This window comes from Homarus americanus, unplaced genomic scaffold, assembly GCF_018991925.1.
Source record: "Homarus americanus isolate GMGI-L3 unplaced genomic scaffold, GMGI_Hamer_2.0 scaffold11022, whole genome shotgun sequence".
Lineage (NCBI taxonomy): Eukaryota > Metazoa > Arthropoda > Malacostraca > Decapoda > Nephropidae > Homarus > Homarus americanus.
In genome coordinates, this window is record NW_024737068.1 from 12,389,658 (window position 1) to 12,417,555 (window position 27,898).

At 39.7% G+C, this 27,898-nt stretch overlaps 1 protein-coding gene across 16 annotated transcripts in view; it reads right to left on the bottom strand.

The window, feature by feature from the left end:
• LOC121872966 (kinesin-like protein unc-104) overlaps positions 1-27,898 on the bottom strand; it is a 193,531-nt gene that overhangs the window by 116,251 nt on the left and 49,382 nt on the right. For all 16 annotated transcript variants that reach the window (XR_006090185.1, XM_042376121.1, XM_042376133.1 and 13 more), the window contains exons 3-7: positions 20,648-20,730; positions 5,549-5,627; positions 4,122-4,288; positions 3,315-3,493; positions 2,939-3,059 (exon numbers count right to left, since the gene is read on the bottom strand). Coding sequence is in view for 15 of the 16 variants with exons in the window: in XM_042376121.1 (XP_042232055.1) it covers positions 2,939-3,059; positions 3,315-3,493; positions 4,122-4,288; positions 5,549-5,627; positions 20,648-20,730 (629 nt within the window). In the remaining variant the exon portion in view is untranslated. The remainder of the gene's footprint in view (positions 1-2,938; positions 3,060-3,314; positions 3,494-4,121; positions 4,289-5,548; positions 5,628-20,647; positions 20,731-27,898) is intronic.

The following is a 27,898-nucleotide window of genomic DNA, read 5'->3' on the forward strand; positions in this document are numbered from 1 at the left end:
TATTCTGAATACCTTTTCCCTTGCGATTGATCTATTCAACATATTGTGAATGTGATCTGTCCTTGTTTTTTAGCATTGTAAACCTCTCTTCTGGCCTTATGCTTGGCCTCCAGGTACTCGTTCTTGTCACCACCCATCTTCCAGGTCTTATGCAATCTTCTTGCCTCCTTTATCACTGTGTCTTCTTCCATCACCATGTTACTGCATGCCTGGCTGGGCCCTTTATCCAACCACACATCTTGTCAGCCATTCTCAGCAAAGTATCCTTTACTTTGACTCAGCACTTCACTGCACTCTCACTGTCACTGAGTGATTCCAGTCTTCACAACTCGGCATCAAATGCTTCTCTTGCATTCTGTTCCCTCAATTTCCACACTTTCCTTCTCAGAACTACACTTTCCCCCTCTGCTATAACCTTTACAACTCTAACAAGCAAGCTTCCTGTTTGATTTCCTAAAGAGAAAGTAATCAATCTGTGTTTTTGATTCACCTTACTCAAACATAATCAACCTACTCACCCTATTATTAAGCAATGTACAGTACTGCATACAACCACGTTCAATGCATCCCCGAACTCAAGTATTATTTCCCCTTCCACATTTCTTGTGCCATAGCCTTTTCCTCTATGTACACCTTCAAAGCCCTCAGTGTGTGAGCTGACATGACCATTTAAGTCAACAACTAATACTACAATCTCTCTTTCACCCAGCTCCAACACTTCATGCAACAACTTATCCCAAAACCCATCCTTCACTTTTTCACTTAGCCCAATTTATGGGATGTCTGCAGATATGAATGTTACCAGATTCATTCGTGCTTCAGAACCACAATTCTAACATTCAATCGAGATCTAACATTCAAAAATTTTCATTCATAGCACTTTCTTCGCCCACTTTTTGACAATCAAGATCCTTACACCACCAGTTCCCAATTCACTCCCCTTCCAGAACATCTTGTAGCTATCATTCTTACCAGAGATAATCTTTGCTGAGCCACCTTTCTACCTCATTTTTGGCATGCAGCAGACATCAAGCTTTCTGTGGCTCAATGTCTCCACAATCTCACCTGCTCCCCTCCAAGCATCATACCTACAGTACCGGTATGTTCACTCTACCACCTCTGAACCCAACTATGTCATGTACCTTCTTTTTGATCACAGACACACACACAGTTTCTTGTGACATTCATCTGTGTGTTGTGTGGGTGATTTAGTGTGGCAGGTTTATATTTATTCATTGTAATGTTTGTCATGATTATATTAAAAGTTGGGTACCAGCCAGAACGTGATGCCCCCCCCACTTCAAATCCGGGTACTGGCACACTTGTAACCCTGATGCTGGTGCAAGAGCAGTCCAGTGGCCTCGGGGTGATGCACCACAACCAACTTCAGGTGCATTCTTCCATGTGCAATAATGACACTTAAGCTGGGTGTGATATATTGTGCTTGATCATGGAGTACTCTCTCAGGATGCTACCCCTGAGTTCAGGCTTATGTACTATCAAGCAGAAGTGCCAGCCTACAAAACACTCACCTGTTACTCACTGTGCAGACAGGATGACAGCCCAGAAAATGCAGCAGAGACCAGGGGATGGGCACAGCTCTGGTTGACCTGGCTGCCATCCGGCATGTTGACTCAAAAGTTTTATAGCTAGATGCCCTTCCTAATGGCAACCCAAAGGATGGGAACAGTTGGCAAAGCAGGACCACTACTCCCCAAGGTATTGTAAGACTACCCACCTACCCACAGACTACCCACCTATTTCCAGTAGGGTCCTAATAAACTGATGTGAACATTTTCCTTATTAGAGACCAATATATAAAAATAAAGAGATAATAAATTATTCCAACATGCTTCTCAAAAATTTGAGTAATGTCATAATAAAGGGCAAATACAGCAGACATTTTTTAGGGGGAAGAGACACACGTGATTTTTATAAAGTATTGTACTGTACTGTACTGGTAAATTCCATGCACCTATGCCCTAAATGAGTGTCTCTTAGTACTAAGAAAATACTGAAAGTAAATAAAATAAGTACAATAACTATGTTACACTGGATGCTATACATCTTCTGATCACCTTATTGTTGCATCTTTTAATATTTCTTCAGTATTTTGTGACTTGGAGTAAGGTTTATTAGCAATAAATTGGTTTTATGTTTTTAATAAAAAATACCACCTGGGAAAATGCTCTCCACCCAAACCCCACATGCCAAAGGGTTAATAAAAAAAATGAGAACACCAACCATGAGCACTTTTGGTAAGCAAATTCAGCGACCAACACTGATTATTTTCTCATACAACAGTTCTATAAACAGATTATATTTTTTATAAGTGTTCTTATTCCTTCCAAAAATTTTCCTGTCTCATCTTGATCTTTCTCCAGGAATGTTACTCTTGAAAATCTTATGCTATTTCATACGAAAAGAAATAAATCTATGGCAAACAGGATGATGAGTTCATTATCTACTGAACTACACAGATAGTGCTTGTAAGGTCTCTCCTCGACTTACGACATATTCAACTTACTACAACCAAGACATACGACGGCTATGATCGTATAAAATATTTTTCACATTACGTATTTTCGAGTCCCGACGTTAGTGATCGCGCTGTGTACTGACCAAATTTTCGTTTGTAATACCCTTTAAAATGGCTGGCAAGCATAAAAGTGAGAGTTCTCGTGGTGCTGAGAAGAAAAAGAGACACCCATTTTAGAATTTCTATGTATCATTTTCGCTTTTTCAACTTACGACCAATTCGACTTACGACCTGGTCGTCGGGATGGAACCCCGTCGTAAGTCAAGGAGAGACTGTACGTGTACAACCAATAACAAAATCTTAATACAGTATAATCAAGTGGTCCACAGGATACAAGTAAGGGGATAAGCATAATGAGAAAATATGAACACACTATACTGTACAGGAAAAGCATATTACCTTAGAAACTCGTTCTGATGAGAGTTTGGTGGTGGTGTCATTTCGACGCTGAGTTAACACAATCGTAAATACTGCATGGGAACGTGATGATGTTTCATTCATGTTGGTTGCTGCAACTGTCCTGTAAAAAATATTTACAATAAATAATAAGTAAAACTATAATGTAAGAGATATACATTTAGAATGTTTCCTGATATCAATCAAAACATAAAAGTCTTATGTAAAGTTAAATGATATTGACCTACACTGATTCAACTGATATATTAAAATACAAATCGATTGTATGGCATATTAGAATTTGGAGGGTGATCTTATAGTCGTGAAAATTAAAGTACTGTACATTACTTACTATTAAACTGTTATATGGGATACACACCTGGCTTTGTTACCTTCATCTATTAAATTGTGAATATCTTCATATGTTGTGACTGCTAATTTTGCAAGGTCTTCTACATATGGACCCAGAAGAGGATGTTCACGCACACGGAGATTGTTTTGTTTCTTTGGATTCAACAGGTCTCGTACACGTTCACAGTAGATCTCCATGTAACTCACCTGTTATTAGAATTATTACTGTAAACTTCTCAAACATACACGTACTGTACTGCTCACTGACTTGAGGTGAATGTTAGGGCAGTTTGGTCAAGATTTAGGACTGTTCAATTAAAGGTAACCCATCATTGCATCACTTGAAAATCCCTATTATGAAGTACAGTATAAACTATAATACAGATACTGTACTCCAAAAGAAATGCATTTAGAACATTGTAATATTTAACAAACCTAATGTTTTGCAATTGACACAAACACTGATTCAGTGTAGAAATAAAAACAATCCTGATGCATGAATATAGAGTAACTTTCTTCATACATTCCTATTACAGTACTAACAACATACTGTTCTAAAATCCTACACAATCTCCTGTAGGGGGGGTATTACTTTAAAAAATTCAAACAATACTAATGCAGTACTGTACTGTATACATGAAAGTGAATTTTAATTTTCTATTATCACACTAAAAATTGTAGTTGTTACAATCAATAACAAACAGTAAACAGATATCTGTAAGTATTTCTTCAACTAATTTACTGTCAGTCCAAGACATAAGTCAAGGATGAAGCATGTAGACAAATCAAATACAGAACAGAACAAAATTCAATGAATGATAAAATGTCTTTGTACCTCAACAGAATACTGTAGTTCTCCATCTGTGCAGTCTGCAATTCTCTGAAACATGTCTTTACAAACAAGAGGAATGATTCCCTCTTGACCTTCCTCTTGCTTGCCCATCATTGTATAGGATTTCCCTGCTCCCGTCTGACCGTAGGCAAAAATGCACACATTGTAACCTGTGCAAAAACGAAAAAATAAAAATAAATATCACCTGTCATATAAGATGATAAACTGAAATATAAATTATTAGTTGACTTAAATACAGTACTGTATCATCATTACTAGTTACAAATGAGCTTGTTGTAATTAATTGCAGGAATAGGTGAAAGTATCACACTCACTTCAAAAGGCATAAGAACAAATACCTTATGTATTGGTATTCTTAGCTTGCAGATAACATCACCAGTACCTCTGCCATCTTGGAAGTAGTTATAGCGAAGTGAGGTTAATTTAGCTGATAAATATTGAATCATGCATGATGGTACACTCGTGTGTTGTCTTTGGCTGTCACAATACTGTAATTCATATAAAAAGGAGAAAAAGGATATCTTTTTAATGTATTCCCAAAATTGTTTCAAGCCATGGAGAAAAGAACGAGATAGATATCACCAGAATAGCAGCGTGTGTCGAATGCAAAAATCAACCAGAAAAATTGGGAACATTTGATACATTTCATACCGATGCTTGACTGGGTCGTTGTCAAGGATGAGCTTAATTTTCTCCCCCAACTCGATGATTTCCTTCACATAACCATGGCTTGGTCCAGGTAATTCAAGGTTTTTCCGGGGTGGTGGGGGTCCAGCGGAAGCCATTGTGAGGGGAATAGCGGGCACAAGAGATAACTGTATACGCGGACTGAGAACAATGAGACTGGCCCGGCTAGGTCAGCGACTTCTTCCCTCTGGTGGCAGGGCACGTCATGTTACATTAGACCAATCACAGCTAGCGGCGGAGGGAATGCGAGGGTGGTAAGGATGCGTAGCCCAATCACAGTCCGATACGTCATATGACGTCAGCGATAACGGAAGAGCGACCTAATGTGCACCCTGCCCGCGCCGCTTCCCGCGTAAATGATGCAATGAACCGCGTAATTCAAAATTCTCATTCTGGCAAGGTGCCGCGTAAATGACCAAAGGCGTAAACAAAATCCGCGTAAATGCAGACTATACTGTACTTATAACATGTAAACTTCTAAACAAATCTACGACTGTACAGGTACCGAAATTGTAATTATACTGTAGAGGGTTTTCCCCATTTTTTTTTTAAAGGTACTGCATACAAACTTCTTCAAAATACTGTAATGTAGAAAATTACATTCTTAAGCATGTCATCAAATACAGGTGCAGTACTATCCAAAAAAATTCTTGTGTACAGTACATAAATTTCTTATTGACATTATTAAAATCATAAAACTGAATTTAGAATATCTAACTTACCTTCAAAGGCATGTTGCAACATTTCTTCCCCTATGTCTTTGAACACATGTGATTGTGAAGCAAAATTTCGGTCATTTACCTGAAACAAAGAGAATCCAAAATTAAATCTAGCTCATGTACAGTATACAGTTTATAGTGATGAGTTACATGAATACAGTACTGCATATTAAAAACTGAAGAATATACTGAACTGTATATACTGTAAAGGCATTAAATACTGAACAAGTAGTCATCCAAAAAAGCATTTATTTCTCTCTTAGCACAGTACCGGTTGAACCCCTCTAACCCCGCAAGTTCAGGACCGTTTAAATTTTTTAACCACAGGAGGTTAAAAAATTCACTACTCTACCAATACAATGAATGAAATAGAAATACATTTCAGGTCAAAAAAATCTTTACCGTCCACTCAAATACCGTACTGTACTGTAATGCTTTAAATTGATGATGTGTTCCTAGCAACAAATACTATACACTCCCATTTTTGCCCCAAAAGCAACATTAAGATACAAAATAATGTACGTAGTGTAAATAAAATTAATAACATTGTACAGCAATAATTCTCATCACAAAAGCAGCATGGATACTGTTCAAAATTTGCTGCACACCAATCCCCACAGGGAGCAATAACCTGGCTAAATATTCCATATATAGTATTTATGTTTTAATATACTGTATTAATATTTGGTGGATTTGGATTGAAAGCAATAATTTATCAAATACAATAATAATTTTTAAATAAGATGTGCTTAGAGAATATTAGTGGGTGTACAGTAGTTAAAACAACTAACTGTGCAGGTGGGGGTCGATATGCTCCAAAATTTTATGTGACTAGTGAAAGCCCTCGCATACCAAAATTTATCGTCCATTGTTTCCCACAAAGTATTCACAGATAGTTATTTTAGCTACTGTGCCTTACATATGCCTGCTGCAGTTTACCTAGCCTTACCATCACTTCCACCATTTGATGGTCTCTTTTAAGCCATACTGAAGGGTAAATTAGAACTAAATAAAGGTACAGAACACTGGGAGCTTAGACTGGTGCAGGAAGAGGGTTGACTCCCTCCCCCAAACCATTTCACAAACTAATGGCAAAACAGCAAATCACAAATCATGCCAGACCCCAGAATTTGATGGACCAAGACGTACCAGATTAGAAGGGTTCAACAAGTATTTTCTTTTTCTAAGCAAAGATTTATACTCAGGGCCGGATTCAGGAGTGGGCAAAGTGGGCAGCTGCCCAGAGGCCTCCACAATCTGGGGGCCTCCACACATTACAATATTTTATTTATTTGTTTATTCATTTGGATTATTTTTATTTTCATTCTTTAAAATTCATGTTTATCTATTCCATCACGTAAAACTATGTTCAGCAAGAAGCGTGATAGAAATTAGGCTAGCTACTCCTTGAAATTCATGAATACCTGGTTTTCCTATGAACCGTATATTTTTAATGAATGCTATTGTTTGTGTTGTTAATAATATATTTAGAATTCCACAAACATATATTGATTAAAAATGAACTACATAGAATAACAAAATTTAGATTAAAAAAAACAAATAAAATATTTTTTGTTCAAGCTCTGAATGCGACGTCAGCAAATGCTACCTAGGTATGATAATTCCTAGCCAATTCGCCAGGCCAACATACAGTGAGTTCTGCTATAACGCGTGTTTTGATAACGCGAATTTGCTCTAACGCGATTTATGAATAGAGGAACGATATTTGTATAACGCGAACGCTTGTTTGCTGTAACGCGATTTTTGCTTACTATTTCTCCAATTTTGTGGTATTAACTGTGAATATGGTAAAGAAGAATATCTCCAAGAAGCGTTCTGGTGATCGAATTCCCGGTGATGATGGTAAAAGAAAGGATATAACACTTGAAGAGAAGCTCGATGTTATCAACCTCAAAATCACCCTTCTCCCCCATCAAGTTATATTCATATTTTTTCAAGGTAAAGTGTTACATTTACTGTATGATTTCATTATTAGATATGAATGTAACATTTATTTAGACTGTGCTATCCTTTGTGTTAGGCTAACTACTAATCTTTTTTCGATTTCGAGTAGTAATCTGCACCTAACCCTATTTTCTCCATAAGTCCTGTTATTTCTATTACGCGATTTTCTATAACACGATATTTTACAAGAACACAACTATCGCATTATAGCAGAACTGACTGTACAGGCAATTAAAACATCTAATAATTACTTAAGTAATATTAGGAGGACACGTCGCTACCTGGCATTTAATTGCAATTCTCAAACCCCCTCCTTCACCCCCCACTATACGCATCACGAACCTCATCTCTTGTCTGGCGCTTCAGCTATAATACACACAAAGGGAAGCTCCGCGAATTTGTGTTCTAATTGCTGAAATACTCACCACCGCAAGGATATTATATACGGTACTTGTACTTAGCACAGTGATGAAGTAGAGTGACTTTTATTTTGTTATGTCTCTCATTTATTGTATTTGGGACATATTCTTATACGACTTTTGGTCAGCATGGCGACCAAAACACATTTTCTTTGTGAGTAGTTTAGATCGTTGCGACTATCCCTTGCCTTTAAGTCACTCAGTGAATGTTGCTGCGCCCTCCCGGGCTCGTCTTCACTAAAAGAAAATATGTGAATATATCTATTTATATAGACATATATATGTACCGGTATATTGTTTACGATCTCTTTGTCCCAATTATTCACGTGCTAATATGAATACCATGAAATCTCTCTCCCTACTCTTATGTTCGTTCACAAAAACCTTTGGGCTTCCGCCCTTGGGTTTCTATTTGTTCTCAGCAAAAAACCAGAGTTGAGTTTGTCTCTTCATAACTTTATTTTTTGATGTCCTCAGTAGCGGGTTCAGCCTTTCCAGGCGAACTTTAGCGAGGCTGCTAGACTTAGCGTTCCTTCCGGAATATTGACCTTCCGGTCTTCCTAGCAATCTAGAGTTATGTTGAAATGGACTTTGCACCTTCTATGGGTTATATGAGACCAATTCAGGGTGGAATTCTCAACCCAATAAATAATGCTAGAGTAACAGTGAACGTTGCTGCCACTGTCAACCCTGCCGGGTGATAGTGCGCACGTAGGAATTTTCCCTTAAAGTGTTTACTAGGGGGATAATGTCTGTGCCCCTGATTGGCAACAAAAAAAGATCTTGATGATCCCTCTCAATAAATGTTCTGAATGAAATTATTTTATAAAAACAAATTTAAATAAATAAGTTCCATTGAGCTAAGGGATAGTTTGATATAAGAGTGGGAGACAGTTACTAAATAGTGAGTTATTGTTTATATCTGTCATATGAGTGACTTGTATAGCAATAAGAGATCTTAATGCATTAACTTATGAATAATATAACATTTATGAGTCAGATTGATTAAGTTTGGGAGAAAATGCTTTCTCCCTTATTAATTATTATTATTATTATTTTATGTTATAATGATATAATGTGACTCATGGTATCCTCCTAGTTCAGGTGAGTGATGAGCAACTGGAGGATGAAGGTCAGGAGTCCGGGCCTATGGATAATGGAGGAGACTATGGAACTGTCCCTGAGGAGATACTATTGAGTGATGAGCTACAAGGACTAGAAAGTTCAGCTCAGGCACTACATTCAAGGAATTGTCTGTCAGTAGAGAATTTGAATTCAGTAATAGTATTTTCACCCAAGACCCAAGGGGGCCATACTACATATAATTATAACAAATGTAAAGCGACTTGGATTACTAAGATAGATCCTCATGTGGCTTGCATAATTCATGGCAGCTGTATCTCAAATAAACTATTTTCACCAATGGATTGTGCAGTTTATAATCAAATTTTTCAATTTCATCAAGCTACAGGTGATAAGAAAGATTTATTGCAATTACAAATTAAAAATAGGTGGAATAAGGCCTTGAAGAGTAAATTTTTTAATGTACAACAATGGAAAGATCCCAAGTTGGCAAAAAGTGTAGGATTATTGGTGTTAGGTAAAAGACTTAATCCCCACTTAGACAAGACTGCTTCTGCTAAGAAAAATAAGTTATTGGACCCTCCAGACAGTGGGGCAGTAGAAAGTCTACAAAAACCTCTATCTACTCAGTCTGATTTCAGTGGATTCCAGGATCAGGATGAGGAGCCTGGTTCTAATCATAGTATCCAGTCTCTTGGTGACTTACAACTTCAGCAAATATCCCTCAAGAGATATGATGATCCGCATTTTATTAATAAAAACACATTAATCTTATGTAGTTTTACATTCTAATTTCGAAAATGTCTAAAAAAAAATACAAATTAGTAGAAAGTACTAAAAAAAATAAAAATAAAAACGAAATATTTAGAGTTCTGAATGTAGAGGTATGAGCGAGCTGTTAAGGAGATAATCATGGCGTATGGGCAGGATTTTGAAATAGAGGAAATGTGGAGTTAAAACACGCACACAAAAAACTTACCTAACCTATAAAAGTCCTAAAATTATAAAAAAAAGCTTACCTTATTTGTGTTTTCGATGTTTAATATATGATAACGGTGTTTTCGAAAGCGAATTTTAACCTTTTTATAGGCTAGGTAAGGTTTTCAAAGGTGTCCAAAAATTTGAGATTTTCGAAATTTCATTGTAAAACTTTGTCAGATTAATATGTTTCATTAAAAATAGTTGCAGTTCGTTAAACCGAAAAGATCCAAATTATATGCTTAATAAATAATGATAAAGACCATAATACACAGAAAACGAAACTACAGTAGTGCTCAGAGAGAGGATGGAGACGACGACGGGTGGCCCTAGAGTAGTGAGTGTTGGGATCAATACTCACCCGCTTTGGCACTCACAACAAACGGCACACCCAGCTGAACAAACCGCTCAACCAGTCGTTCATTTTTATCTGCCTGCCAAACACCACAATAGATAATAAACAGCCCAAATATATGTACCCTAAAAAGAAAAAAAAAACATTATTCAAGCTGACCTACAATACCAAACGCACTTATGTACACAAGAATTAACAGTAAGACTGAATATTTACCCCCAAATCTTACTTAATCTACCCTATGAATGTGTGATAAACCCCCACATAACATAAATAAATCCTCAAATATAATTATACTCCGAAAAGAAAATGATTATTTACTAAGTCCCCGATATAAAAAAAGGGTGTTTTAATCCGAAAAAAATGAAAACATATGTTGAGCACCATCGTGAAGTGTTTGGATATTGTGAAAACGTTTACAAAATTTGTTCCATTCAACTTAACCAAACCTAGAGGTACTGTACATAACCTTTGCTGATGGTTTGTGTGAGGGAAGGCCGGCAGCAGGCGGCGTGCGGCGTGACCTTGCACTAGGAGGGAAAGTAGGTCACGAGGGTAGAAGGTGGGGAGGGGCAGGAGGGAGCACAGCTGATGGCGTTAACTCACAATCCCAGACGATAACACGTACATGAGACTAGAATTACATTCCAGTATGTCGATCACAGAAATATTGAATTGTAATTCATTCCCTAAACATTATGTACCTGAAAATTACCATTAGAGAGAAATATCATTCCCCAAATTTGCAGCATTCGGCAGTAAGTCGATGGAAATATATCCTCTAATTTTAAGTGACAGCTTTCCCGTTCCCCAATGGAACTTTAATGGTATCAGAATGGCAGAGATTGGCATAAATACATTACTCTTGTAAAATTGTAATAAAATACAAAATACATCACAGGTTGTACGAATGTATTTAAATACTAAATACAATACTTCCATATTGTATTTAAATATACCTGTCAAATACAATTCAAATATATTTCTGAAATTATATATGAATCTAGTTCCAAACCTTTTAAAACAAATGTGCATACCCTCCAGCCACCAGTTACTGCTTTTCCATTTTTTTTATTACTTACTTATCCGTAAGCTGACCATTGGCCATACCGATGGTAACTGCATATCTCAGGGGGTAGGGGTATTGACATATTGCCGACTTTACTAAATTTTCTTTGCCGTATTGGTCTCCATCAGCACCAGCTTCTCAAAAAGCTTGACGGACAACCTCCCTCTCCTACAGTATATACAGTAGGTGAGTGAATCAGCCCAGCAAAGGAAAACAAGTTGTCCAACTGGTGATGACAAAGGCAACATACAAAAGTTTATCAGAAATTAAGGAATGCTTGTGAAAACTTGTTGATTTGTTGTCTGGGTCGTTTAGGTATGGTAGTACCATCATTTCTGGGGTTTATGCTGTGAATTTCTGTGATGAACTGTCAAAGTTAAAATACTCATCGTTGTCTGAGGACCTCTAGCCTGCCACGAACGCTTTTTGCAACAATGGAAGTGTTTATATAGTGTTTGATGTAAAAATTGTCGTATTTAGAAAATTCGGAATTATTCCGAATATTTCAAGGAGTGATGTAAAAATCCAAATATGTCACCAATGTTCATTTGTTTTCCAAGTTAGCAGACTACTAACTAATGCTGCCATATCTGACAGGGAATTTCGGTAATTCATTGAAAAGGTTTCGCAAAATTTTTATAACATATCAGCCAGCTCAATGTATACTGTAATTGTATAATGTATTTACAAATACATTTAAAATGAAAGTGTTTATAAATACTAAATAATGTACATCTGAAGATGTATCTAAATACGTATTTACTCACTAAAATGTTTTTAAAAATACTGTATTTAAATACAAATTGTATTTAAATACGTATTTGAGTAATGCAAATTGAAATTCCCAAGACAGGGTTGGTGGAATTGATTTGCGAGGCACAGTACTGGTGGCGGAAGGTTTGTTCTGGAATAATTAAATTTAGTCATTTGCTATTCACGTTATTAATATTATGAGCACACTTACAAATATTAATTAATTGATATCCTATTCATTCATAAATCCATCATCTTACAAGCCAAGTTTTTCCAAGTTCCAAACCTATTAATTCCTTCATTAATTCACTCACCTCACATGCTGAAGTTCCTAACTATAATCCTATTTAGCTGGCAAAGGGGTAGTTCTCAGGTTAATTTTGATCACTGTATACTTTGTTAATAACCACGCATCCATATTTCTGGGATGGTTGATATTGGCACTGAATTTGGTCAGTTCCTTCCAAAATTAATTTCACTTTCATCTTCGTTATTATGAAAGATCAAGCTGGCAGAGGGGGAGGGGGGTAGCTGTAGATAACGTTCGTTTCATCCCCAGATTGGTGAAAAAGCCGACTGATTTTTCTTCCTTCAACCAACCAACCAAAACTAAACGGCGGTGTAAGCTGCTGCGGCCGACACCGCTGAACTACTGTACCGAACTATCTTACAGGATAAGTTACCTACTGTAGTTCAGGCACCCTCACGCATTCGTTAAGTTATTTAAATTACTTGGCTTACATTATGTCTGGTATATGCATATGTCTGGTATACTGTATATACGGCCACATACATTATGAAATAATTGGTGTAACAACATGCAATGTAAAGCTAATAGTTTGCAATCACTCTTTAGGCTAGGGCTTTAAGTTTAGGTTGAGACCGGCTACCACAGTTGTCTGGAGGCAATGGATAGTAATATATATTTTTTTTAATAACGTTAGTCATTAGTTTTGTGCATAGCTGTAGTCGCTCCTCTACCTATGCATCATCATACAGAGATCTGGCCTAACTTTTGAGCGTGGTTCATGGAGTTCACTGAAGACGAGGGCCCATGCCTTTTGTGGCTATATTGTACAATTCTGCTGACTCTTTTAAGTGGGCTGCCCATTTCTTCCATGAACATAACAGGGTCCTTCACATCTTTGGCAAATGACTTCTGAAATGATGACATCCGTTCATGGTGGCGTATGTCATCATTTCTTGAGCACAAGCACCTTGATTCAAATTCTTTCAAAATCTTTGCCAATTCCGAGCCGCGTGATTTTGTTTCCTTAGGGCTTCTGTCATTTTCAACAAGCGGCACCGTCACAGTGTTTGAAGCGCGGCACCACTGTACTGTACACCCCGTAAGAAAGTGAGAATAAGAGACGATCATTCATGCTTGGCTTAATATTGCATATCCTAACGTAATAGATACCAATACAAACAAATAATAACCTAACCTAACCTAGTCAGCACGGCCAAGATAGAACGAATTCTTGCTGCCATCAGCTTATTGTACAGTGGTTGCCGCACTTCAAGCACTGAGACGATGCCGCTTGTTCAAAATGACGGAACCCTCAGGAATAAAAAAATCGCTTCCGGGCCAACAATCATCTACTTCCTAGGAGCTGATGGATTCTCCGTGAGACCCACAGCACCTCCGTCAGCTTTGATAGCTTTGTTTTCTTGTTCGTGGCTATGGTCTAATGCAATCAGCCTGAACACCTGATCAGACTTTTGCACAAAAAATTTCCATTTTCAAAATCTTCGTTGAATTGTGGATCATGGTCGCCATCAAATAACATGATCTACAAACACGGAAACATATAAGCTGTGAATAAAATATTGCTTATGTGACAAATCTTTGTGGACCAATTGAGTAATTCAAGGTTCATGGTCATGTGGTCAAACAACATATACTGGGTCAACATCTAAAACTTATTATAATTTACCTTAGAAAACAACATCATACATTAAAAAAAAATATGAGACACACCTACTTGGCGTAAGGATGGTTTGTAACAGACAAAAACTGTTATTGAAGAGCTTAAAACTGAATTACAACTGCAATGACACTAATGGCCATTCAATCAGTGCATTTCTGTCGCAACTACTATGGCCACTTTTATATGTCAGTCTAACCACATTAGAGTACAAATCTGAGATGTGTTCAACTTTAATATGAATCCACATATGTTCAACCAAATCAACCAATCCTGGTGCTTCCCCCCCCCCCCCAATATACGGGTACTGCGACTACTGCAGTAAATGTAGCATCACAATATTCTAATGATCCACACACTGGCCACCCAAAATTTAACATGTAAAACAAAAAATATTATATTCAAAGGGAAAGTAGGAATGAAATATAAACAAAATTAAAAGATGTGAAAAAAATGTGTCGACGCAAAATGAGGAGGAATTGCGGATTAATCCTCTTCGGGTAAACATAGATAAGAATTACTTGGTATTGAACAAGGCTTCCAAGAACTAGACACTGCGGGAGGCTGTGAACGGTCATGGAGTAGAAGAGTTCTTAAAGTCGCTTTAAGCTTTTTTTTTAGTAATAAATTATTTCCCGAGTCGGAGAAAGGTCCAGGGAAGAAAGTTGTGGATGAATGGCAACCAGTAGTAACAACGACAACGCGAAGGAATGACGTGAAATATCAATACAGGAAATGACGAGGCCTGTGTATGTGGTTTGGGGAATGTTGCGTACGTAAAAGAAGTGTAAAAAACATACAGAAGAAGAGAGAGAGAGAGAGAATTGCGGAAGGTCACCCAACCAGTTTGTGAGCTTTGGTGACCTTGAAATTTGACCCCATGACCCCATGCACATCTTTTTGTGTTAATGATATAATATCAACCAAGTTTCATAGCGATCCATCCAAATAGGGCTAGTTAGTGTGTGTGAGGGGGGGTCCAAGATCAAAACAGTGTGTGTGTGTGTGAGGGGGGTCCAAGATCAAAATAGTGTGTGTGTGTGTGTGTGTGTGTGCGAGGGAGAGGGGTCCAAGATCAAAATAGTGTGTGTGTGTGAGGGAGACGGAGTCCAAGATCAAAATAGTGTGTGTGTGTGTGGGGAGAGGGTCAAGATCAAAATAGTGTGTGTGTGTGTGTGTGGGGGGGTCAAGATCAAAATAGTGTGTGTGTGTGTGTGTGGGTGTGTGTGTGAGGGGGTCCAAGATCAAAATATTGGCAGCAGTATTACCTCCTACCCTCGCTGGCGTTGACAACCGTTTCCTCGTGAAATTACTCTGTCCCTCTTCGTTATCTCACCCGTGAGTCGCCTCCCTCCCTCCCTCCCTCCCTCCCTCACTGCTACCCCTCCTCCTATTCCTGCCCTCAATGATGCCCCTCTTCCTCCTTCCCTTACTGCTGGCCCTACTTTTCCCCTTTCCCTCACCACTGCGCCCCTCCTCTTTCTTCTCTCTGACTGCTGCCCTCCTCTTTCTTTCTTTTTAGTGGCTGCCCTCCTCCTTCCTTCACTTAGTGCTGCCCCTCCTTCCTTTCTCTTACTGCTGCCCTCCTCTTTCTCTTACTGCTGCCCTCCTCTTCCTTTCCTTCTTACTGCTGCCCCTCCTCTTTCTTTCTTTTTGTGCTGCCCTCCTCTTCCTTCACTTAGTGCTGCCTCCTCCTCCTTCCTTCACTTACTGCTGCCCCTCCCTTCCTTTCTTCTTACTGCTGGTTCTCCTTCTTCCTTCTCTTACTGCTGCCCTCTCCTCTTCCTTCTTGGCATTGCTGCTCCCTCCTCTTCCTTCTCTTACTGCTGCCCTCCTCTTCCTTCTCTTACTGCTGCCCCTCTTCCTTCTTACTGCTGCCCCTCCTCTGCTTCTCTTACTGCTGCCCTCCTCTCCTTCTTCTTACTGCTGCCCTCCTTCCTTCTCTTACTAAGGCCCCTCCTCTTGCTTCTCTTACTGCTGCCCTCCTTCTTACTTCTCTTACTGCTGCCCCTCCTCTTCTTCACTTAGTGCTGCCCTCCTTCCTTCTCTCTTTACTGCTGCCCCTCCTCTTCCTTCTCTTACTGCTGCCCCTCCTCTTCCTTCTTACTGCTGCCCCTCCCTCTTCCTTTTCATTGCTGCCCTCCTCTTTCCTTTCTCATTGCTGCCCCTCTCTTCCTTCTTCACTTAGTGCTGCCCCTCCTCTTCTTTCTCTTACTGCTGCTCCCTCCTCTTCCTTCTTACTGCTGCCCTCCTCTTCCTCTCTTACTGTCAGTTCCTCCTCTCTCTTCTTACTGCTGCCCTCTCTTCTCTTACTGCTGCCCCTTCCTCTCTTCTCTACTGCTGCCCCTCCTCTTCCTTCTCTTACTGCTGCCCTCCTTCCTTCTCTTACTGCTTCTCTTACTGCTGCCCCTCCTCTTGCTTCTCTTACTGCTGCCCCTCTTCCTTCTCTTACTGCTGCCCCTTCTCTTCCTCTTCTCACCGAGATCCCTCCATCCTCTTCCCTCCCTCACCGCCTTCTCTTCTTGCCTTCACCCCTCTTCCTGTCCCCTTTTCTCCTTCCCTCTATACGTCAATATATCTAAAACAGTTTGTGGAATATACCTGTATTTTTCCTAATTAAATCCTTAAGCCTTAAATGTTAATCTTACAGTATAGTGCAAAACTGTAGGAGTCTTATGTCTGAAGACTTTCTTGGTTGTAAGGACTGAACTCTGTAAACTAGGTCGTGTCCAATATACTTCACTTAAGGGTGATAGGGGTGAACATGTTTCGTAATTAAATAGGAAATTTAAGGCTGGTTTGTGGGTTTTAAAAATTACCTTAAGGGGTTTTTATGGTAGGTGAAGGGGCTTAATGATTATACTAAGGAAGTTATAGGGTTGGACAAAATGCTTGGTAACTATTAGTAACCAAGGCCACATACTTATCTAATAGTTCGTGCGCACAATAGTGTCAAGCAAATGACACACACACACACACACACACACACACACACACACACACACACACACACACACACACACAGGTACGTAATGTGGGGGAACGTCCTTTGGCAGCGCCACGAAGGTAATTAAACGTCACGTCACTTCCACAGTAGCCTCCCAGGGCCATTAACACACACACACACACACACACACACACACACACCATCTCCCACGCTACCTCAGAACTTAAGACCTGACATACGTCCATCCCGCCAACTGCGAGTTCTCCGAGATTTAAAAATAGACTGAAATATCCTGGTAGGTTAGAGCTAGAGGGAGGAAAGTGAGAGAGTGAGGGTGGGGGGAGAGGGGATAAGACGATGGTTGGGGGGAGGGGGGGGTGACCTGGCTTGGGAGACGATTCCGTGACGTCAATCGCTGTGGCCGCCGCCCACCTCCCTTGTACTGCGCCTCCGTCACCCACCTCCTCCTTTACACACTGACGTCTCACTGTCTCACACCATACATATTCCATGAGTATATACATGGGCATACATATCCTCCACCAGTATATACATGAGCATACATATCCTCCATCAGTATATACATGGGCATACATACCCTCCACCAGTATATACATGAGCATACATATCCCCCACCAGTATATAAATGGGCATACATATCCCCCACCAGTATATACACGGGCATACATATCCTCCACCAGTATATACATAGGCATACATATCCCCCACCAGTATATACATGGGCATACATATCCCCCACCAGTATATACATGGGCATACATATCCCCCACCAGTATATAAATGGGCATACATATCCCCCACCAGTATATACACGAGGCATACATATCTTCCACCAGCATACAGTATATACATGGGCATACATATCACAACCAATTATATACATGGGCATACACATAGCCTCCATCAGCAGTATATACATGGGCATACATATCTTCCACCAATACATACAGTATATACATGGGCGCATATCCTCCATCAGAATTATACATGAGCATTCATATCTTCCTGTACATGTACAGTATATACATGGGCATACATATCCCCAACCAGTATATACATGGACATATATCCTCCATCGGCGAGTATATACGGGCATATATCCTCCACCAGTATATACACGGGCATACATATCTTCCACCAATACATACAGTATATACATGGGCATACATATCCCCAACCAGTATATACATGGGCATACATATCCTCCATCAGTATATACATGGGCATACATATCTTCCTCCAATACATACAGTATATACATGGGCATACATATCCTCCATCAGTATATACATGGGCATACATATCCTCCACCAGTATATACAGGGGCATACATATCTTCCAACAATACATACAGTATATACATGGGCATATATCCCCAACCAGTATATACATGGGCATATATCCTCCATAAGTATATACATGGGCATACATATCTTCCACAATACATACAGTATATACATGGGCATACATATCCTCCATCAGTATGTACATGGGCATACATATCTTCCACCAATACATACAGTATATACATGGGCATACATATCCTCCATCAGTATATACATGGGCATACATATCCTCCACCAGTATATACAAGGGCATACATATCTTCCACCAATACATACAGTATATACATGGGCATACATATCCCCAACCAGTATATACATGGGCATACATATCCTCCATCAGTATATTCATGATCATACATATCTTCCACCAATACATACAGTATATACATGGGCATACATATCCCCAACCAGTATATACATGGGCATACATATCCTCCATCAGTATATACATGAGCATACATATCTTCCACCAATACATACAGTATATACATGGGCATACATATCCTCCACCAGTATATACATAAGCATACATATCCTCCATCAGTAATACATGGGCATACATATCCTCCACCAGTATATACATGAGCATACATATCCTCCATCAATATATACAAGGGCATACATATCCTCCACCAGTATATACATGAGCATACATATCCTCCATCAATATATACATGGGCATACATATCCTCCATCAGTATATACATGAGCATACATATCTTCCACCAATACATACAGTATATACATGGGCATACATATCCTCCCCAGTATATCATGGGTATATACATGGGCATACATATCTTCCACCAATACATACAGTATATACATGGGCATACATATCCCCCACCAGTATATACATGGGCATATATATCCTCCACCAGTATATACATGAGCATACATATCCTCCATCAATATATACATGGGCATACATATCTTCCACCAATACATACAGTATATACATGGGCATACATATCCCCCACCAGTATATATATGGGCATATATATCCTCCACCAGTATATACATGAGCATACATAGCCTCCATCAGTATATACATGGGCATACATATCCTCCACCAATACATACAGTATATATATGGGCATACATATCCTCCACCAGCATATACATAGGCATACATATCCTTCACCAGTATATACATAGGCATACATATCCTTCACCAGTATATATATGGGCATACATATCCTCCACCAGTATATAAATGGGCATACATTCTCCACCAGTATATACATGAGCATACATTTTCTACCAGTATATACATGGCATACATATTCCACCAGTAGATACATGGGAATACATACTCCCCATGTTCTAGTAGTAAGAGTCATGAAGTCTTGGAATAACCTGACAGAATGTTGTGGCAGTACCAAGTGTGAGTTCAAGCTTGACTACACTGGAACATGCACACGTACACACAACTTGCTACCAGAACACAACAGGGAATTGACCGACGGCCCGACTGATTAATAAACTGAAAAGTTGCTTTGAGAAAATTGTATTGTAATTTAAAGTAAGGAAAGTTGATGAGTGTTGATTGGACCAATAAACAGTGGTAAAATAAGCACCCTGAAGAACACGTTGTTGTCCTCAGGCTAGTGGTGGAGTGAGGCGAGGACACATGTAACAGGGGAGGATTATGTGACGAGGTTACATATGAGGTAGGTACGTGTGTGTGTGTGTGTGTGTGTGTGTGTGTGTGTGTGTGTGTGTGTGTGTGTGTGTGTTAGCTCAGACTCCGAGAGGACCAAGGAAATGTTCTTGCAATTCGGGTTACAACTAAACCTTACTTACTTTTAACTGCCCGTGTGACAGGTGTACTGTACTGTACATGAGAGCAGGTAAACCATTTCTCTTTCATAGTTATCCTTCTCACCTTTGATTTCTGGAGACCGTCACTACCCGAGGTGTCTTTCCTTATTAATGTAACGTGTATTATTGTTTTATTTAGTTAAATGACTAACAAATGAGAGGAGTTAACCTTTGAGAGCTCTTGTTCTATAAACCTTAACTCACAGAAACACTCCCGTCACTCACCTCGCCTGATACTCTCACACTAAAGCATTCACCACTGTAGCCGGTCTTTACATTAGATTCCGCATCCAGTTGCCTGGCACTTCCTTCTTTTCAGAGTTAAATAATGATTAAACAATATAAACATTGGATTAAGAATTCTAATGAGGTAATACAAATGGACAGAGAGGTGGGGGTTGTGGCAACACTTACGTTATGTGACCAATAGGAATAGTCGAAGTTGAAGTTCTTGGAGGCTTCCTTGCTGCCGGGTGGTACCTTGGGGTTGGTTATACCTGCAAGATGAAAACATAATTGTTTATAACAGCAGAACAAACACACAAAACTTACAATGAATTGAGTTCTGGATATGATTAACTAACAAGGGGTGCCTGACGACACGTCGTTCACCTGCTGATTACATATTACAAAAGATCTAAAGAATTTACGCAACAAAAGTTCGACCCTCCGTGGTGTGAATTGACCAGTCACATATTCTGACGCAAATGTCCAGAGACAGATGATATATGACGTCGTGGTGGGTATTATGGTGCGCTGACACCAAGGCAGGAACGGACATAATTTATTGCTGACAAACAACGTGTTCACCAGTCAGAAAAACTAAAAAAAAGTGAAGGTGAACCTATTCAATCTAAGTGCCTCAAAGAGAATGAATAATGTTTCCTGAAACATTAAATCTGCTCCAATTTCTAGTAAACCTCTTCAGATTACATTTTTAAATCCATTTTATATTTTTGTGAACAGAACCTTCAAAATTTTAAGGCTCACCTTTTCCAATTCATACATTTATCACTGAAGCGACTAATCGCTCATCCTGAGGAAAAGGTTGTCAGGCGTCCCTTGTTACATTGCCTCGCCCCGTTGTCCCGAAAAGGTGTGTCGGGACGCATAACTGCCCAGTATTGGATTGGCCCTGATTCGCTGACTTAAAAACAATAAATTATCCAAGCTTGCCACTGCAACCACCTCTTTTGATGAGTTATTTCGGTCACCCAGCCACAACCTGCGCTTGTTACCATGTCAGGGGTCGGGGAGCAGCACGCCTCCACCTACTGTACACTGTACAGTGTCTAGCAGTGTCAGAGAGCAGTTGTGTTGCACTGTGAACCTGTAACTATGCAATAGGCTAGCTTCTGCAACTAACAAATATTTAAACAAAGCAATATACACTACATTACTTGGTTTTTGTGCTGGAATATTGTTCACCCTTTTATTTATTACGGTAAAACGTAACTGGTCATGTCAATGGCGTATCTTTGTGGAAAAATTGTTTTATTATCTCTTAGCCAAAATGTCAGAAGTTAGACCCAGCCCAAATTTATCGTAACTTAAAAAAAAGTATAAACAGTAACTGTTTTCGCCATTTTTTATTTCGTTTATATGTTAAATGTTACCTTTAATTCTCCAAATAAAAGTTGACAATAATTTGTTTTTATATTTCACCCCCCCAAAAATTGTCCCGTATTTTGATATCGAAAATCCGCCAATTCTCTACGAAGGTGTTCTTCAATTAGTATATATAAAAAAAAAAACAGCGTGACCCTCAATTCCTAAATATATGATCCGCCAACTGCCCACCGTAAGTCCATAACCTAAGTGTGGAGATGGAGTAGGACGCTGAAGACAGTAGCATAATACTCTTTATTTCATAATGCCATGCATGATACAAAATGTTATAAGAGACACTACAACTTCAGGGCACGTCCACCCAACAACGACGAGTGTAGCCGGAGGTCGCAAGGTGAATATGACTAAGTCATAAATTCAATATATTTCTTAAATGTACTACGAATGACGGTAAACGTAATAAATATTAACTTTGCATGTAACAGATTGGTCAATCATACAGTATATAGGTTAGGGTGCATTTAAAAATTACAATTCATTACATTAAAAATAATTTGTTCAGCATTCAATATTATTCTCGAAACGCAATTACAGTTAAATCATAATAAATTTAAGAAAATTATTACATTTAACGTTATGTGCGTGGCCGCCGCGAGTGGTGTTGCGTGATCCACCGGAAGCAACGCTTACATCTCACTATTGCGTCCTGGGTTCGATCTCCGGGTGGGATGTAAGAAAGGTTTATCTAGTATAACCTTACCAAATTTCGCAAGTTTTCTCCGTGTACACCAGTTTGTGCCTGCAGTAACAATGTACAGTGAAGGTAGTAACAGAGCACAGATCGCCCGCCCGACTGACTAGGAAGCTGACAAATGGTGTAAAAAAGAAAAAAAAAATCATCACCAATCACTCACCCTAAACTCATGAGCTGAGATTAGTTTCTGGATGAAAATAATTTGTTTTGGAAGTGGGTGGTAGCCAATCGTGTTCTTCATGGACTGTCATAGAAGACACAACTATTTTGTTTAAACTGAGAGCAATACCAAGTATTGAAGGGTGTTCATAAAGTCCCGTTCTGCTTTCAAACATGTATTACGTGCAAATGCCACAAAATATTGAAATGCAATTTACCTAAGCAAATAACAAAAAAAACATGCATTTCAATATCTTATGCAGTTTGCACATAATGCTTGAAATTAGAACGGGACTTTATGGACACCCTGTACTGTACCTGCTTTGGGAGGCGTGTTCTGAGACCCAGTTGAATAATGTAAATACTGAAACATATTGAGGAAAGACTCCCTGTTATCAACAAAACCCCAAAACCTTGAGAATAGACGAACAGTATGGCTTGTTAACAAAATATAACTCATGTTCCTGAAAGCGATCCCAGTGAGGTTCAACACGTGTACTGGAGACGCACATATTCATCAGTCTAACAAGATGAAGGGAAGAGAGTCGCCATCACTGTTGAGAGCTGTCAGAGCTGTCAGTGTCCCTGCTCGCGCAACTTAACATCAAGGGAAGCACCTTAAATGATAATACTCGAGCTTACACCAGACTCCACTTTAGTTGAATGAGTCATTCTGCTCAACTGTCATAATGATGATGACGGTGATGTATAATGATAATCATAACAACTAGAAAAATAATCGATTTTTCTATAACCATTGCACCGTTCTCTGCCTTCAGCAAGATGACCTGGAAAGGCTACTTTGTAACCTACACCTATCAGTAACCTACACCACGCACTCCACTCTGACGTTCCTCTCCCCTTGCACAAGCTCCCTCACCCTATCCTCCATCCTCGTTTTCATGGCTTCATTCGTTGAAGGCAGGAATGAATCATTCCTGACCCTCAACATCACTCACCATGAGACGACGTCACCATGTTTTCAGACATATTGTCTACGTGTATTTACAACTAACTAACAATTCTAGCATTAGTTTTCTCAGTCAACTCTATTTCTGTTATAGATCTTCCTCTCGTCTTATCTTTCCTCCCTCTGTTCAGTCCTCTGGCTCACAGTACCTTCCAGTAATATAATACACTATTTCCAGTTGACCAGTTCTCCCAATGTGCCCATCATTGTAGAGCTACACCCATGTTTGACTCCCGTCCACCACACCAGACAGAACTCATACTTCTAACACACTGGTAAGCCCGCCCATCTCTCACGCCTTTTGGTGGACCAGTGTGAATGACTAGTGTGATAGCGTGTTTATGAAACCTGTCTGGGGCAAAATAAATCTTCCATGACTAAGCCAGTCGGCCCTTGGAGAAGTGGAATTCTACCTTACTGACAACAGGAGTGCCACGCCACTGGCAGGGACAGTGTACGCAGTGTTTTAGTCTAAAGCTTTTCGTTAGCCCTAAGTGCCGACTATAGTGCACGATGTCAATGGCTGTAGCTATAGCTGTGGTGAATATTATGAAACCTTTGTCAAAATCATTAATAATATCCTCTTCAATAAATTAGGTACGGTGCTCTCTCTCTCTCTCCCTCTTTCTGAATACAAACAGTAACGATGTACAGTGCCAAACACACACCAATTGTAATAAATACGAATATGTCATTAATTCCGTTAATATCACAATGATTTATGTAATAATACTATTCTCTCTATATACAGTATGTGTGTGACTGTGTGTATGTATACTCTATTAGATATTAAAAAATACCCCTGTAATAATAATAATAATAATAATAATAATAATAATAATAATAATAATAATAATAATAATAATAATAGCAACAACAACAACAACAATAATAATAACAACAACAACAATAATAATAATAATAACAATAACAATAACAACAATAACAATAACTAACACACATTATACACAATACAGTCACCACCCGCATCCCTGTAACGCCATGTGGGTGTTTACCGGTAACTAGGTCACTTCCTACACCACACTACCATATTATACGTCACCACGCGCCACACTATATGACACTACACTACATTATACGACACTACATGCCACACTATATGACACTACACTACATTATACGACACTACACCACATTATAAGACACTACACCACATTATACGACACTACAGCACATTATATAACACTAAACAGCACTATTAAACACTACACGACACTACATAAGATTACACGATACTATATAACATAGCACGACACTACACGACACTATAACACACCACCATACGACATTACACAGCATCATACATCACTATACACTACACCAGCACATCACCATAAATACACAGCTCTGTGGTGCATACTGTTCCCCTGTATGACACAAAACTACCTATTGTATGTCACTTTAAATAGCCTCTCCTCCAAATGCTCAAGAGTAGAGTAATTGTAAGTATTTATAAGTACAGTAGTAGATAAAATTTTCTGGATATTTAGCAGTTTCTGGCATGTAAGTATACGAGGATAATTTGGTGGGGAGGGTCGGAATTTTAACATACTGTATATTCTTAGATTTGTGTTGCATTAAGTTATTTTCATTAAATATAAATTAATCGTATATAATTATGACCCATAAGCAGATGCCAGGTATTGCCAAAGTGTTCAGGGAATTTTGTACGCAAGTGCACAATAAATGTTCCATGGTATTAGTTGTCGAGGCGAGTTTGGAGCGGCGGTTATACTGTATACTGTAGTGTTGCTGGCTATCGGGTTACGTATCCTTCAAGCCGTTAACGTTTCAATATTGGTTGGGTTTGAGTTAGATAAGGTTAGGTCAGTTAAGTTAGGGATAGATTTGGTTTAGTTAGAGTAAGTAAAGTTAGGTAAAGTTAAGGGTAGGTAAGGTTAAGGGTAGGTAAGGTTAAGGGTATTAGGTTATGGACAGGTAAGGTTACGGGTAGGTAAGGTTAAATGTAAGTAAGGTGAAGGGTAGTTTAAGTTAGGTTGGGTTAAGTCAGGATAAGTTAAGTCAGGATGGGTTAGGTTAGATCAGACCAACATAAGCTGTCAGAGGTTAACTTATTGGTCAAGTCAGGTTAGGTTTAGATAAAGATTACGTTAAAGCTGAGGTTTACACAGGGAGGTTTCCCTTAACCAAGTTCAGAGTAGCCACAACCTCGACGCCACCGCCTTGCACGGAGCTCCAGTGTTCACATTGGATCTAACCATCACTTCCGTCCAGTCTAACGTAAACAAACAAGGGTCTCTTCCCACCAGTGTCTGACTGTTCTCGGGCGTCCTTACTCCGCGGAAATGTGCGGGATGAGGAATTGATTGCGTGGTCGTCTCCTTCAGTTCTTTTCGTGTGACTTTAATTGTTTGTTTACATCTCTGACTCCGGGGGTCTTATGAGATTATATACTGCAAATATTGTAGTACTGTATATCTATAAACGGCACTTATGAACTGGGATTTTGTGAGTGTGTATGGCATCCATTTAATGTGTACAATGGAAATATTTTTCATTGCTATATTGAAAAATAAAATACTCGACCATTGGTTTAGTCTGCTCTAGACCGGACGCTATCTACTCTCAACAGCAGGCAGACCCACGGTTCAGCCTAATGTGGCTAGACTAAACATTTGTTCAGCCCAGCCTGATGCGCTTATGGAAAACGCCCAGTGTAAAAGCAGCTAAGACTGGTTAAGTGAGGTCGGCGCTGGGCTGAGGCAGTTTAGGTTAGGGGTAGGTTAAACTTGGAAAGGTGAACAAACAGTAGTTTGACTTCGATTAGGTTCCGAATCCGGATCCCGACCAGCAGTGATTCCTCAACCTCTTGCAATGAAATATTCAAGGACCATTATTTGAGCAACAGGTATATCCAGTAGCCATTTTATTTTTGCTTTTTTTTAAATATGAAAGATAAGATTTATCGTTTTTAAAGAGAATGGGCCATTCACCAAACACACACAAAAGAGTAATTGTAACAAAGACAATACTGTATCCTGCGTACACAAGGTCACACTTTTTTTTACTTCAGGTGCTGTTATCACACGGGAAGAATTAACCCCTGAAACAACACTCACTCCCCACCCCCGGTAATTATCTAAGCCGCCAACATAACCTTCCTCCTTCCTTCTCCTCCTCACCCCACCCAACATTAATACTTATAAGTCGCCAGTAAGTTTTTTTTTCAAAATCAGTGTGTGTGTGTGTGTGTGTGTGTGTGTGTGTGTGTGTGTGTGTGTGTGTGTGTGTGTGTGTGTGTGTGTGTGTGTTAGGAGAGAGGGAAAGGGGAAAAAAGGACGAGAGAAGGGTAGGAGTGGAAGGGGGAATGGTAGAAATGGAAGGGGGAAGAGAAGAAGTGGGAAGGGAGGAGAGGAAGGGAGGAGGGGAAATGAAGGGGAAGGCGGAGGGGGACTGGAGGTGAGGAAAGGGGGAAGAGTGAGTGGGCGCCAGAGAGTCTGTAGCTGATCAATACCGGCCACCACCAGCAGCGACCCCTTCCCCTCCCATCCCCTCCTCGCAACCAATACACCCACATGCTAGCACACACGCACACACACACACACACACACACACACACACACACACACACACACACACACACACACACACACACATTCGCCCACGGACACTCACTCTACCCACGCCCCACACACACACACACACACACACACACACACACACACACACACACACACATTCGCCCACGGACACTCACTCTACCCACACCCGCACACATACTTGCTATGATCGCACATACAGACAAATGTGCACACACACACACACACATTCGCCCACGGACGCGCAGTCTACCCACGCCCCACACACATATTAGCTAGGATCACACACACACACACACACACACACACACACACACACACACACACACTTGACCGCAGATGTCCATACAAGAGGAGGGAACAATAATTTGAGGAGTAAGCGAGGCTGAACAATAAACTATATGTAGGTTAGACACAAACAAGGTCAGGTACACAATATCCCACGGAGAGGAGTGGAATACCGTCACGCCCCGAGGCTTTGTTTCAGGTGTCTACGCTGGGAAGACGAGGACACACAGTACAGGTATCAGACTCAGGTGGTTGTATAGAACGGGGTGAATATGGAGCAAGTACTGAGGGAGGGAGTTGCCACCAGGATGAAGGCATGAACAGTGACCCCTGAAGACAGTGCT